Below are 15099 nucleotides of genomic sequence, written 5' to 3' on the forward strand. Positions count from 1 at the left end.
GGCTACTGCAGGTGACCAACTGCCAGTTACAACATCCAGCCACCTTCAGGAGCATAAGACACTAATAACTCCAGCATTGCACAATCAGCAAGGAGCATTACATTTAATCCCATTCCATTTGTCAGTTGTCAGGGGGTTGTGGACAGTGATGTATGTTAAGACTGCGCCACTCTGCCCTTTGCAGATGATGTAACTGCCCTTGCCCCCACCAGGGTCCCAAATCTCTCCCCGTCGCCTGAATGCCTGCTCAGGAAGCAGTGATCTGCATCACCACCAGTTGAGGGGGCAAGGCGAGGAATTCCAGTCTGCCATGCCCTCACCGGGGATACAACATTGGCCTCCTGTGCACCAGGACTCAGAGTGTGATGTAGCTAGAATCTTCCTCACTGCCAACTGTGGACTGCCATGGTGCAAGCCAGTAAGACAGGCATTTCACAACATAGTAATAGAAGCTGCTGTGAGCACCTGGTTGGCAGTCAGGGGCAAACACACACGGCCATGTCAAATCAATGTCTACCCTTGTCACATTGTAAATACAATAGCATTGCAATTCATTGACACCTTCCTCAGTTGTTGGAACTCCTGCTTCACCGGTAGCAAGTCACAGCCCACTGCCTGCTATCCCCTCAGCTCTCACATTCTACAGAACTGGGAACCTGATAGGAAGCAAAAGCCCTGGTATTCGAAGACAAGTTTCACAAGCGAGGCAGTTGTAGAAAAAGTGGAAAATCAGCCATCAATAAGTTTTCAACAACTTGCACATAATGAACATGACATAGGTCAAAAACAGCTGGGTTAACTGACAGGTCACAACCAATCACAAAGACTGTTGACCTGAGGCAGCAGCAGATCTGGATGACTTAGCTGACTATTCACCATTGAAGAATGGTGGGTGCATCACTGTGACCCCAGTAACAAAAAAAAGTCAAAGACTCAACCACCTTTCGGATAGGAGGTGATCAGTATTTTTTGGTACTGCCATAGTGTGATGCTGTTGTTGTTGTGGTCTTCAGTCCTGAGACTGGTTTGATGCAGCTCTCCATGCTACTCTATCCTGTGCAAGCTTCTTCATCTCCCAGTACTTACTGCAACCTACATCCTTCTGAATCTGCTTAGTGTATTCATCTCTTGGTCTCCCTCTACGATTTTTACCCTCCACGCTGCCCTCCAATGCTAAATTTGTGATCCCTTGATGCCTCAAAACATGTCCTACCAACCGATCCCTTCTTCTAGTTAAGTTGTGCCACAAACTCCTCTTCTCCCCAATTCTATTCAATACCTCCTCATTGTTTACGTGATCTACCCACCTTATCTTCAGCATTCTTCTGTAGCACCACATTTCGAAAGCTTCTATTCTCTTCTTGTCCAAACTATTTATCGTCCATGTTTCACTTCCATACAGGGCTACACTCCATACAAATACTTTCAGAAACGACTTCCTGACACTTAAATCTATACTCGATGTTAACAAATTTCTCTTCTTCAGAAACGATTTCCTTGCCATTGCCAGTCTACATTTTATATCCTCTCTACTTCGACCATCATCAGTTATTTTACTCCCTAAATAGCAATACTCCTTTACTACTTTAAATGTCTCATTTCCTAATCTAATCCCCTCAGCATCACCAGATTTAATTTGACTACATTCCATTATCCTCGTTTTGCTTTTGTTGATGCTCATCTTTTATCATCCTTTCAAGACACTGTCCATTCCGTTCAACTGCTCTTCCAAGTCCTTTGCTGTCTCTGACAGAATTACAATGTCATCGACGAACCTCAAAGTTTTTACTTCTTCTCCCTGAATTTTAATACCTACTCTGAATTTTTCTTTTGTTTCCTTTACTGCTTGCTCAATATACAGATTGAATAACATCGGGGAGAGGCTACAACCCTGTCTCACTCCTTTCCCCACCACTGCTTCCCTTTCACTTCCCTCGACTCTTATAACTGCCATCTGGTTTCTGTACAAATTGTAAATAGCCTTTCGCTCCCTGTATTTTACCCCTGCCACCTTCAGAATTTGAAAGAGTGTATTCCAGTTAACGTTGTCAAAAGCTTTCTCTAAGTCTACAAATGCTAGAAACGTAGGTTTGCCTTTTCTTAATCTTTCTTCTAAGATAAGTCGTAAGGTTAGTATTGCCTCACGTGTTCCAACATTTCTACAGAATCCAAACTGATCTTACCCGAGGTCCGCTTCTACCAGTTTTTCCATTCGTCTGTAAAGAATTCGCGTTAGTATTTTGCAGCTGTGACTTATTAAACTGATAGTTCTGTAATTTTCACATCTGTCAACACCTGCTTTCTTTGGGATTGGAATTATTATATTCTTCTTGAAGTCTGTGGGTATTTCGCCTGTCTCATACATCTTGCTCACCAGATGGTAGAGCTTTGTCATGACTGGCTCTCCCAAGGCCATCAGTAGTTCTAATGGAATGTTGTCTACTCCCGGGGCCTTGTTTCGACTCAGGTCTTTCAGTGCTCCGTCAAACTCTTCACGCAATATCTTATCTCCCATTCCATCTTCATCTACATCCTCTTCCATTTCCATAATATTGTCCTCAAGTACATCGCCCTTGTATAAACCCTCTATATACTCCTTCCACCTTTCTGCCTTCCCTTCTTTGCTTAGAACTGGGTTGCCATCTGAGCCCTTGATATTCATACATGTGGTTCTCTTCTCTCCAAAGGTCTCTTTAATTTTCCTGTAGTCAGTATCTATCTTACCCCTAGTGAGACAAGCCTCTACATCCTTACATTTGTCTTCTAGCCATCCCTGCTTAGCCATTTTGCACTTCCTGTCGATCTCATTTTTGAGACGTTTGTATTCCTTTTTGCCTGCTTCATTTACTGCATTTTTATATTTTCTCCTTTCGTCAATTAAATTCAATATTTCTTCTGTTACCCGAGGATTTCTATTAGCCCTCGTCTTTTTACCTACTTGATCCTCTGCTGCCTTCACTACTTCATCCCTCAGAGCTACCCATTCTTCTTCTTCTGTATTTCTTTCCCCCATTCCTGTCAATTGTTCCCTTATGCTCTCCCTGAAACTCTCTACAACCTCTGGTTCTTTCAGTTTATCCAGGTCCCATCTCACTAAATTCCCACCATTTTGCAGTTTCTTCAGTTTCAATCTGCAGTTCATAACCAATAGATTGTGGTCAGAATCCACATCTGCCCCCTGGAAATGTCTTACAATTTAAAACCTGGTTCCTAAATCTCTGTCTTACCATTATATAATCTATCTGATACCTTTTAGTATCTCCAGGATTCTTCCAGGTATACAACCTTCTTTTATGATTCTTGAACCAAGTGTTAGCTATGATTAAGTTACGCTCTGTGCAAAATTCTACAAGGCAGCTTCCTCTTTCATTTCTTCCCCCCAATCCATATTCACCTACTATGTTTCCTTCTCTCCCTTTTGTGATGCTAACAAACTATAATCAAAAGGCAAATCATCATCATAGGAGCATATTACTGAAACACTCCGATGTGGTGTCACAAGAAGCGGTCGCAAAAAGTTGTTCAAGGTTGTATTTTTGCTCCACAACAATGCCCCAGCTCATTCTACACAGGCCATATGTTACACAAGCTGTTGTTTTGCAATACCGAATTTTGCCTCACCCTTTACTCCCCTAACATGGCATCCACCAACTTCTCCCTCTTTCCCAGATGCAGAAACCACTGAGTGTGAAAGTGTTTCCGGAATTATGATTAGGTTATTTTTTAGGTAAAACATTTCCCAAACTGCCAACATACAGACTTCTACAATGCCCATCTCCACCAACTGATCAATCCCGAGAAAATGTATCACACTGATGCACTTTGCGACTAGCACTTGCACCAATTGTAGCACACACGCAGCTCCTGCTCAAAGTGTGCTCAACTGAGAATGAAAGTTTAAGATTTTTGTAGTTTATCATCATCTCACTCTGTGATTTTTTTTGTTTCAGTATTCCTCCACTTACGCTTTCTGCAGTTCTGAGGCAGAGTACTCTTTTTGAGAAATTTTGAGCTCAATATAACTAACATCACAATGGACTGGAATAAATCTCAATATAATTGTCCACTTGGGTTGTTAATGTTTCCACTACAAATTTAGTGATTTAAAGACCACTGAATATATTTTGGAAACTCAATAACTTGACCTAGATCGCTCTGAATACACACAAAAGATAACTTATTGAAAACTGTTTTATCCTCTAAACAATTAAAATTTAATTCTCCATTTAAATGAAATTTCATTGGGAGGACTTAATACTTGCACTCTCTTGTTGGTTTTTCACTAGCAGTACACACAGTCTATGAGTAGTTCTAACATGTGTCTTTCAAACATAAATATGTATCATAGAAAAAGCTGTCAGACATTCCCTTTATTCCCTTGCTTTTGTGATTATGTGTCATCACAATGAATCTCTATTCTTTGAACTTAAAATATTTTTCACCCCTTACAGCTGAACAACATGATAATATTTATACTTAATGAAAGTATTAATTCCACACATGACTGTTAAAAATATTTATTGCAATTTCAACTTCAACATTTTGACACACAACAGAAGTCATGAAATGGCAACATTAAATAATTATATTAAAGCTGTGGACACAGTCCTCACCAAAATTCAATATTCATATTTGATATAGTTTTAAGTTAAGTAGCTGTTTCATACTGGAACTATTTACATTTTCTGTGTCTTGAGTTATAATGTAACCTATAAGGCATCCTCTAGAACAGTCTGTTTTCTAACAAAGCGAACGTATCCAACCCCCTCAGGAGACACCGCCTTAACGAAACACTGTCCGTGTGGGTGAGGGGGTTTGTGTAATCCAATAAAGTGGAGGGCTATGCCAGCGGCGGTTTAACTACCAGCAAGGCCTCCCAAGCCAGACAGGTCTCCATAGAGGATCCAGACAAAGTGTGTCTCACAACGTCCCATCTAGTGTCCTGTCCTTTCCTGTCCTATCCTATTCTGTTCTGTCCCATCATATACACTCCCTTCCTTTCCTTTCTTTTTCCTCCCTGTGATTGTGTGGCAGCAGACACAGTCCCCTAATGTGGACAGCGGAAGATCCTTGGAAAAAAGGACAACGTTGATGCATGTAGGCCTTACTGCGAAGGGATGGATAGTGTGCTGTAGTCGTAGTGAAGACAAGCTATCTAAGGGGTAAGGCCCTGAAACAAAACCCTGGCAGGTGTCCAGGCCATGAGGTGGCAGCCCCACCAGGACACTCAGGGGCTGTGAGCTGATAACCTGCACCACCAAAAAACACATATCACAGAAACTAAAAGGAGAAAAAACAGAATGGATCTTAAGAATATGACCTTTGGCCTGGAAAGGAAAACCCGTATTGGTTTTTGGAATGTAAGGACGTTGAGAGAGGCAAGGAGGCTAAGACAGGTCAAAAAAGAGATGGAGAACTATCAACTAGATATATTGGGACTAAGTGATATAAGGTGGCCAGAATCTGAGGAATTCCAAACACAAAATGGTGGAGTGTTGCTGTATGCAGGTCAGACAGGTGAGGATGCAATGCATAGGTATGGTGTAGGGCTCTCACTATCTAAAAGCAGCAAGAAGAACTTACTGGAGTGGAAACCAGTCTCAGAACGGATGATAACCGCACGCTTTAAAACAAATGTGTGATATGTCACTGTAATTCAATGTTATGCACCTACTAAAATAGCTAACGGAGAATTAAAAGATGCATTTTATACACAGCTTAACGGAGTCCTTAGACAAACAAATTCTAGGGACATAATAATTTTAATGGGTGACTCGAACGCAAAAGTTGGTTCAGAAAAATGAAGGGCTTGAACATATCATGGGCGTGCATGGTGTGGGGATCAGAAATGTAAATGGTGAACTGTTGATAGACATATGCGCTGAACATGACCTAGTTATTGGAGGCACATTGTTTCCACACCGTAACTGCCATAAGATAACGTGGGTTTCTCCAGACCACGTTACCGAATATCAAATAGACCGCAAGTTCCGGCACTCTCTGTTAGATGTCAGAAATAGAAGAGCAGCAAACGTTGAAAGTGACCACCACCTAGTTTTGGCAGAATTCAGACTGAAGATAGCGGCAAATAGAACCCAGCTTAATCACAGGTGCAAGAAAATAGATGTGGTAAGGTTAAAAGACCAACAGATCAAAGAAACATTTGCCTTGAACTACAAAACAGATTCCAGGTCCTCTCTGAAGAAACCTTTATGGAAGAGGGAATTGAAACATGTTGGCAAAAAATTAAAGACAGTCATTTAAATGTGGGAGAAAAAATCTTAGGATTTCATGCACATCAAAGGAAGGAATGGATCTCCGATGCTACATGGAATGAAATCACCCACAGGAAAGAACTAAAGTTAAGTTAAATTTTTGTAAGACAAGAGCGCAGAAGAGCGAAGTGCATAAAGAATACACGGAGGCGAACAAAAAAGTGAAAATATGGCTACGTCGAGATAAAAGGAAATGGATACATGAGCAAGCAAAATTAGCAGAACAGGCAGGAAATATGAAAGAGCTCTACAATATTACCAAACAGATGTCAATGAAGAACTTGAGACATGAAGAACCAGTTAAGAACAAGGATGGGGTGATGCTTACAACTCAACAGGCACAGCTACAGAGATGAGAGGAGCACTTCAAGGAACTGTTAAATTGTGAAGACAACCAAGAGGAACAGGTAAGAGGTGTTCGAGAGGACCAGTTAAGAACAAGGATGGGGTGATGCTTACAACTCAACAGGCACAGCTACAGAGATGAGAGGAGCACTTCAAGGAACTGTTAAATTGTGAAGACAACCAAGAGGAACAGGTAAGAGGTGTTCGAGAGGAAGTCGAAGAAGATCAAGATATAAATTTGCAGTGCCCCACAATGGACGAAATTAGGATTGCCTTGAAAACACTAAAAGATACAAAGGCTCCAGGCCTAGACAACATAGCGCCAGAGCTCTTAAAAGCCGATATTGAAAGTACTGTTAAAATGCTCCATCCTTTGCTGTAGCATATTTGGCTTGAAGAGAAATCTCCAAAGGAGTAGAAAAATGGTTTGGTGGTAAAGCTCCCAAAAAAGGGAGCTGGTGTGGTACTATGTTGTTGTCAGTGCCCAATAAGGTCCTCACCAGAATTATTTTAAACAGATTTAAAGAATCCCTTGAAAAGTGACTGCATAAAGAACAGGCCGGTTTTAGGGCACAATGAAGTTGTGTTGATCTTATTAACACTCTTATGATCATTTTACAGCAAAGCAAAGAATTCCAAGCAACCATGTATCTGGCATTCATTGATTTTCAAAAGGCCTTCGATTCCGTGAAACATAAAGTGCTCTGGCAGGTGTTGCCGAAGTATGGCATACCACAGAAGATCTTAAACATCATCATAAAAGATCTATATGATGGCTACAAATGCTGCGTACTCCACAAGGGAAATGTGACAGAGCCTATAAGAGTAACAACTGGAGTCCAGCAGGGTTGCATTTTGTCACCAACACTTTTTCTACTTGTTCTAGACACTGTTATCAGAAGAGTCACAGCAGGCAGGAGACGAGGAATCCAGTGGGTGATCCATGAACGTCTGGAGGATTTGGATTTTGCAGACGACATAGTATTATTAGTTCAAAGGCTGACTGATATGCAAACCAAATTTAACTTGCTGAAAGAAGAAGCAGAGACTGCTGGCCTGAAGATAAATACAGGCAAAACAAAGGAAATTAGAGTAAATTCAGTGAACATGGAAGTGCCGCTGTTAATAGGTGAGCAGCAGGTGGAGACTGTCAACTCATTCCTGTATCTGGTTAGTATAGTGACGGAAGATGGTGGAGCTGGAGACGACATGAAAAACTGCATTAAAAGGGCAAATGCTGCCTTCATACAAATGTATTCAATATTTAAAAATAGAAATATCATGTACAAAACAAAAATCCGTATGTTTAACACAAATGTGAAGGCTGTCCTCCTGTACGCCAGTGAAAGTTGGAAAATGGATAAAAAAGCTTCATAAATAGATGTCTTCGACGCATCATGAATATATGGTGGCCAGAAAAAATATGTAATAAGGAGCTCTATCGAATAACAAACCAGATACCTATAGAAGACCAGATACGAGAGAGAAAGTGGGGTTGGTTGGGGCGCACCTTGAGAAAACCAGGTGGAGCCATTGAGAATAAAGCATTGGAATGGAATCCCCAGAGAACAAGGAAGAGAGAAAGACCAAGTGGCACATGTAAGAGGACAGTGGAAGGGGAAGCAAAAAGAGTTGGCAAGACCTGGGCAGAATTGAGGCAAATGGCCAAAGATAGAGACAGATGGCGAGTTCTCTTGGATGCCCTATGCCCCCATAGGGACCAAAGGAATTAAGTCAAGTCAAGTCAAATGTATCCAAAATCACAAAAGAATGTAATGTGCACAAATGATCAAATGGCATATGAACTGGAAACTATATACCATACAGTACCAATGAGACGTAGAAATGAACTGAAATATGCAAATAAAGGGAAGGCAAGGCATTCTCTACAGTTAAGAAATGAATAAGAAAATTGAATTTTGGAGTAGATGTGCAGATAGGGGTTTGTATCAGCACAGGTAGCAAACCACTATTAAGGGCTTAGAGAGGAGCAAATAATGAGGAAGCACATTGTGCGCGCATGCGCAAGATGTAGGTTAGGCTGGAAAGTGGCAATTTGGTTGTGACTTGCAGAAACCAAGAAATACAATTGTAAAATGTATAAGATAATAGAAATAGCAATTGAATAAGCACTGGGCATTTATCAGTTTGACTGCAAATTTTCAAATGTATGGGGAAGCAATTTATACACTACTGGCCATTAAAATTGCTACACCACGAAGAAATGCAGATGATAAATGGGTATTCATTGGACAAAAATATTACACTAGAACTGACACGTGATTACATTTTCACGCAACTTGGGTGCATAGATCCTGGAAATCAGTACCCAGAACAACCACCTCTGGCCGTAATAATGGCCTTGATACGCCTGGGCATTGAGTCAAACAGAGCTTAGATGGCGTATTGCGATGAGCCAGTTGCTCAGCCACCATAGACCAGGCGTTTTCAATTTGTGAGAGATCTGGAGGTGCTGGCCAGGGCAGCAGTCGAACATTTTCTGCAACATGCGGTCGTGCATTATCGAGCTGAAATGTAGGGTTTCGCAGGGATCGAATAAAGGGTAAAGCCACAGGTCGTAACACATCTGAAATATAACGTCCACTGTTCAAAGTGCCGTCAATGCGAACAAGAGGTGACCGAGACGTGTAACCAATGTCACCCCATACCATCATGTCAGGTGATACGTCAGTATGGCGATGACGAATACAAGCTACCAATGTGCGTTCACCGCCATGTCGCCAAACACGGATGCGACCATCATGATGCTGTAAACACAACCTGGATTCAACCGAAAAAATGACGTTTTGCCATTCGCGCACCCAGGTTCGTCGTTGAGTACACCATCACAGGCGCTCCTGTCTGTGATGCACTGTCAAGGGTAACCGCAGCCATGGTCTCCGAGCTGATAGTCCATGCTGCTGCAAACGTCGTCAAACTGTTTGTGCAGATGGTTGTTGTCTTGCAAACATCCCCATCTGTTGACTCAGGGATCGAGACGTGCCTGCACGATCCGTTACAGCCATGCGGATAAGATGCCTGTCATCTTGACTGCTAGTGAAACGAGGCCGTTTGGATCCAGCACAGGATTCTGCATTACCCTCCTGAACCCACAGATTCCATATTCTGCTAACAGTCATTGGATCCCGACCAACGCGAGCAGCAATGTCGCGATACGATAAACTGCTATCGTGATAGTTACAATCCGACCTTTACCAAAGTCGGAAACGTGATGGTACGCATTTCTCCTCCTTACACGAGACATCACAATGATGTTTCACCAGGCAATGCCGGTCAACTGCTGTTTGTGTATGAGAAATCGGCTGGAAACTTTCCTCATGTCAGTACGTTGTAGGTGTTGCCACTGGCGCCAACCTTGTGTGAATGCTCTGATCATTTGTGTATCACAGCATCTTCCTCCTGTCGGTTAAATTTCGCGTCTGTGGCACGTCATCTTTGTGGTGTAGCAATTTTAATGGCCAGTAGTGTACTAGTTATTTTAAATGATATAAAATCAAACAAAAAGTCCATTAAGTGTGAGACAAACACAGATGAAGCATGCCTACTAAGAAAGGAAGTTCAAAATTTAGCATTGTCTTGCTTACAAGGCAATACAAGTTGGTTGAAACAACTGCTAGCAGGCATTGGTTATGATCTGCGACAATGATGACACATGGTTCTGAATGCGTGTAAACAGAGACTGAACAGAAACTGACAATATTTATTTTGGTTATGTATTCTTTTTTTGGACTATAGCTTGTGGTAACAGCCTAATCTGTCGTATAGACTGATGTTTGATTGTGAGCTAGTGAATGCAGCAAATGTGATGTCATTACATTACGGCACTTCTTTTTCTTTCTTTCACACACACACACACACACACACACACACACACACACACACACACACGCACGCGCGCGTTGGATTTCAGTATGTGTTTAATATTTTGATGGCATTATGAGTGAAAGACAAGTGAAACTTGTAGATTCAATATTTCCAATGAACTTAATACTCACTGTAACGCTTCTGGGTATCACAGAAAACCTGAACTGCAATGGTCAGACAGTGTTCTGAATTACATTCCTACAGAATGCGAGTGTGTTGCCTTAATCACTGCCCTACACTGTTTTGATCACTACCCCTCATTGTTCAGCAGATTGTAGATGTTATGAAAGTGATGTGCAGACATGGTAAAAGCAAAATGGACATAAATGTGTGAAATAAAGATGTGTTATGAGTTCATTGAGTAGTCTAGAGAGAAAATGAACTATGGTATTACTTGAGAGAAAAACTGACACAATTAAATGTATAAAACAAACAATGTAAAATGTACCAATTACTACTGTTAACGTTTAAGTTTAAATTGTCTGTATAGACCACAGAAACAAGACCCAAGTTACTACAGAGAATATACCCTTGTGCCAATAGTGTCATGTCTATGCACAGGTCTAATTACTGAATTATTTATGCATGTGGGTGGCAGCAATATAGAAAATATTTAGTAAAGTCTGATAGATGACTGTAACACAACAACTGTTAAAGCACAAAAGACTACTGTTGTCACATTAACAACAGTCCTATTAAAAGTTGTCAATTTTTGTGTTTCATTAGATGGATCTCTTTCTACCCACCTCCCCACCCCCTTTCCAGGAAACAAAATTAGTCTTCATGCATATACAAATTAGACCTAAATGTCAAGTAGCCCGTTGTACCAAGCAAAATCCTGTGGGCAGGAATGCACACTAACAGTAGTTGAATTGATTGGAAGTTATAGAATCCTAGAGTTGTGTTTCAAAACCAAACCAGTAATGATATGAAACTAAAATTGTGAACACATGCTTTCCTGCCACATAAATAAACAACTCTAGTATTTAACATTTATGACATAATTTATAAGAAGGGTGAAGGGACACCTCAAATAGTTTCCAGCCAAAAAACAAATAAGTAATACACACACACACACACACACACACACACACACACACACACACACACACTCTCAATGAAAACAGTAGCCGCTGCCCTCAGAATAACAACAACTGCTGACAACCTCCAGCATTCCACGTGCTATATTAACGCCGACATATAACAATCGTGGAGTTCATGGCAGTTTTCTGCACAACGCGCGAACGATCGTTTTACATGGCTGTGTACCAATAACTGTTCCGAATAAACAATACCGTCCCAAAGGCAATAAATGTTCCTTCCTAACTAAAACATATGTTCTAGTGTCATGATGTCCCAATTACTACATGAATAATGTTTTATCTTTATGAAATACCGAAAAAGCAAGAGCTTGAATAAAAATACGAAAGATTGCAGTCAGTAGGTAGCGGTAGTTTGCATAGCCAACCATAACCAAAAAATACTAATAAGATAAACTATTCTTGTTACAATCATTGACAGAAACATGTGATCTTACCTCTTTTCTCGGTCTCGTTATTTCAACAGTAGTTTCCCCGTTAACATTCCTGCGGCAAAAAAACACACACGTATTACTATCAACAAATACTTTACATTGGATAAAGTTCAATGCAGCCAACATAAACTGAGCACTATCATCAGAGTGACCAACATAACCAGTACAGTATCAGGAAAATTACGTGCAAGTTATATTTCAGAGAGGAAAGATATGAAACGTTTTTATTTTCCCTTTGCACTTCGTAACAAAAAATCACAAATGAAGAACTACACACAAATAATTATTCAATGATTTAAATATACAACATAGGTACAACGCGATAACAACAAGATGGCGACGGCCTTACATACCGAGTTAATGTACAACTAACAATTATTCGCCAATTTGTGTGTGTTAAACAATTTATTTCTCAGGTAACGAGTAGCAGCAGATGGGACACGGAATACACAGAGAAACAAACATGTTTATCGGTCTCGGTCTACATGTGTACGATATGCAGCCTGCATCTAACGGTGAAGATCGATTCTGACTGGACGTCAACAAAACGGCCGGCGACGTCATCATCAAATAGTGATTTGTTTACATTAGACAAATTCTCAACACAACGTTACCTATTTCAGATGAGCCCCGAATGGTGAAAGTGTGGGTATGACACACCATATGTCGAAACAGTGTTTCAGAATTAAGGTATAAATCAACACCTCGTTGCTCACGTTGAAGCAGTATGCTGCTACTTGTGAAGTTCAATTCTGTACCATTACTACTGCGTGTGTTTCCACACCAAGGGTATAATTTCACATGTGTTTTTGTTGTGTTAACGCACACTGTTAACTCAGAATGACAAAAATCAGTCATGGGTGTGTTCACTGCAGTTTTACGCTGCTTCTATATTGTACTAGTTGGTGTGTTATGGACTGGAAGGTTCAGCTGTGGATCACACAGAACCAATTAAATACAGTTCATCCACCATCGCCGCCTCCCCCCCCCCCCTCTCTTCGTCCAACTGGAAGATTCCCAAAAAATGGTTACCAGTGTGAAGACATGGCACAAAAATGAACTAATTCACAAAAAAAAAAAAAAAAAAAAAAAAAAAAAAGGTCTTGATTCACAGAAGGAACAGTCAGAATACATGCAAGCAACCAAATGTTTACGTGATCATATACATTGTTCCAGGTTTTACAGAAGTAGAATAGTAGATCACTTGAAATATACTGTCATATGACATACACCACTTTTCTACACTTAAAATTTATAGATAAATCAGCAATCACAACTCAAGTTGCCAAACAATCTTTGTTTACACTGTTTTTAAAAACATGTTTCCATTTACAGCACTGTTTCCATTTAAGTCTGCAACTTGCATATTCACAATGTGTACTAAGCTGTGTGTTGGGAAGAGGATGAATTGATATGTGGTGCTGCATTATTAATACCGAACAATTAAGCAGACAAAGGTATAGTTATGTAAATAAGGCAGGAATGATAGGCTGTGCAAGCTGAGTGTGGAAGAAGGTACTGCTGTTTAGTTACTGCTTTTCATAATTTCACTCAGTCACTGGCAAAATTTGTTAGAGCCATTTGTTTCAAAGAAAGGCATATTTCAGAAAAGCAGTTCCTGTGAAGCGTCTTGCTATCAGTTTTTGGTTTTTGTCAAATGAAAGGTTCTTTTCTGGGCCTTGCGCATTTATTCCACATTTCAAACCCAGTTATATCTAAAATAGTTTGTGAAGCATTGGCTGAAAGACGATACAAAGACAACAGAATTACATGAACAACATTGGAACAATATGTTTTACTGTACATTGACTGATAGAAAAATGAAGCAATACAGAAGGAGGAGGAGGAGGAGGAGGAAATAAAGTCAATTCACAATTGCACCATCATGATGCTGTAGCTCCTCTGGGCTGGATGTACGCAGTGATTACCTTGGGAAGGGAGTCAAAAAGCATTTTAGACCCTGAGGCAAGTTTCGCCACAAACTGCAGTAAAAGGTCCTTCATATCCTAGGATACTGGCACTGGAATGGAGGTGACGTCAAAGATGGTCCTACACATGTTCTGTCTGGGGATCTTGCTAGCCACAGTAGTACTTCAACATCATGAGGACAGTCCCTAAAGGTAAGTGCCATGAGTAGATTCATTGTCCTACTGATAAATGTCACTATGATATTGTCACATAGGAAAGCAGGATGTCTGTGACATTCCATTGTGACACAAATGATCCCTCAATCACTACTAGTTTTGACCTGAAGACACACCCAATGGTTCCCCACACCATGATACCAGGGATAACAACGTTGTGCCTCTCTGAAACATTTGTAAAATGGAACCCCTATCTATGTCACTGTTATACTGGTGGTGGTCATCGAAGGTTGTGAAGAACTGCAACTCATCACTAACATGATGCAACACCATGCTTCCTGGTCACAGCGGCACTCCACACACTGCCGTTTGCATCGTGGTGTTAATGGATGCCTACATACAAGGTAGTAACTCCCTAGTCTGACTGCTGCTAATCTCCAACCAATGGTGCAGCATGACAAACAGAATGTTGCAGACACTCAACTGCTTGTTCGCAGGTGGCAGACACAAATTTCAAGGGGTTACGATGTGCTTAATGCACAATACAGCGATTATCGCTTGTGGTGGTCAGACATGGACAACCAGAATCTCAACAATAAGTATGCCTGCCTTAACTTTCCCATGCAAACCAACAATGGGACACTGTCAAATCCAAATGCCCCACAAATCTGGATACTGCACGATTAGACCAGTCATACACAAGTATGTGACATCTCCATGTCCTTCACATGATCACTCAGCATGACACTGTTAACACCAATTATAAACTTGATGGGCAGGGTAACAACACTAATGCATTCTGGGTTTTGTTTTGTTTTAGGGTGCAAAAATAACTAGGGTCATACGTGCACACATCAGAATTGTAGAACACGAAGACAAAGAGAGGAGCTAAAAACAACTACACATTAATTCCAATTGATGGAAGAGAAGACAACTAAAAACTAGGATGTGGAGAAAGGTCTATAAAATATACCAT

At 40.8% G+C, this 15099-nt stretch overlaps 1 protein-coding gene across 5 annotated transcripts in view; it reads right to left on the reverse strand.

Annotated features, from left to right (window-relative positions):
* LOC124625799 (histone-lysine N-methyltransferase 2D-like) overlaps positions 1-15099 on the reverse strand; it is a 319652-nt gene that overhangs the window by 136095 nt on the left and 168458 nt on the right. For all 5 annotated transcript variants that reach the window (XM_047149255.1, XM_047149258.1, XM_047149257.1 and 2 more), the window contains exon 8: positions 12043-12091. In XM_047149255.1, the coding sequence (XP_047005211.1) occupies positions 12043-12091 (49 nt within the window). The remainder of the gene's footprint in view (positions 1-12042; positions 12092-15099) is intronic.

Source organism: Schistocerca americana, chromosome 8 (genome assembly GCF_021461395.2).
Source record: "Schistocerca americana isolate TAMUIC-IGC-003095 chromosome 8, iqSchAmer2.1, whole genome shotgun sequence".
In the NCBI taxonomy this organism is placed as follows: domain Eukaryota; kingdom Metazoa; phylum Arthropoda; class Insecta; order Orthoptera; family Acrididae; genus Schistocerca; species Schistocerca americana.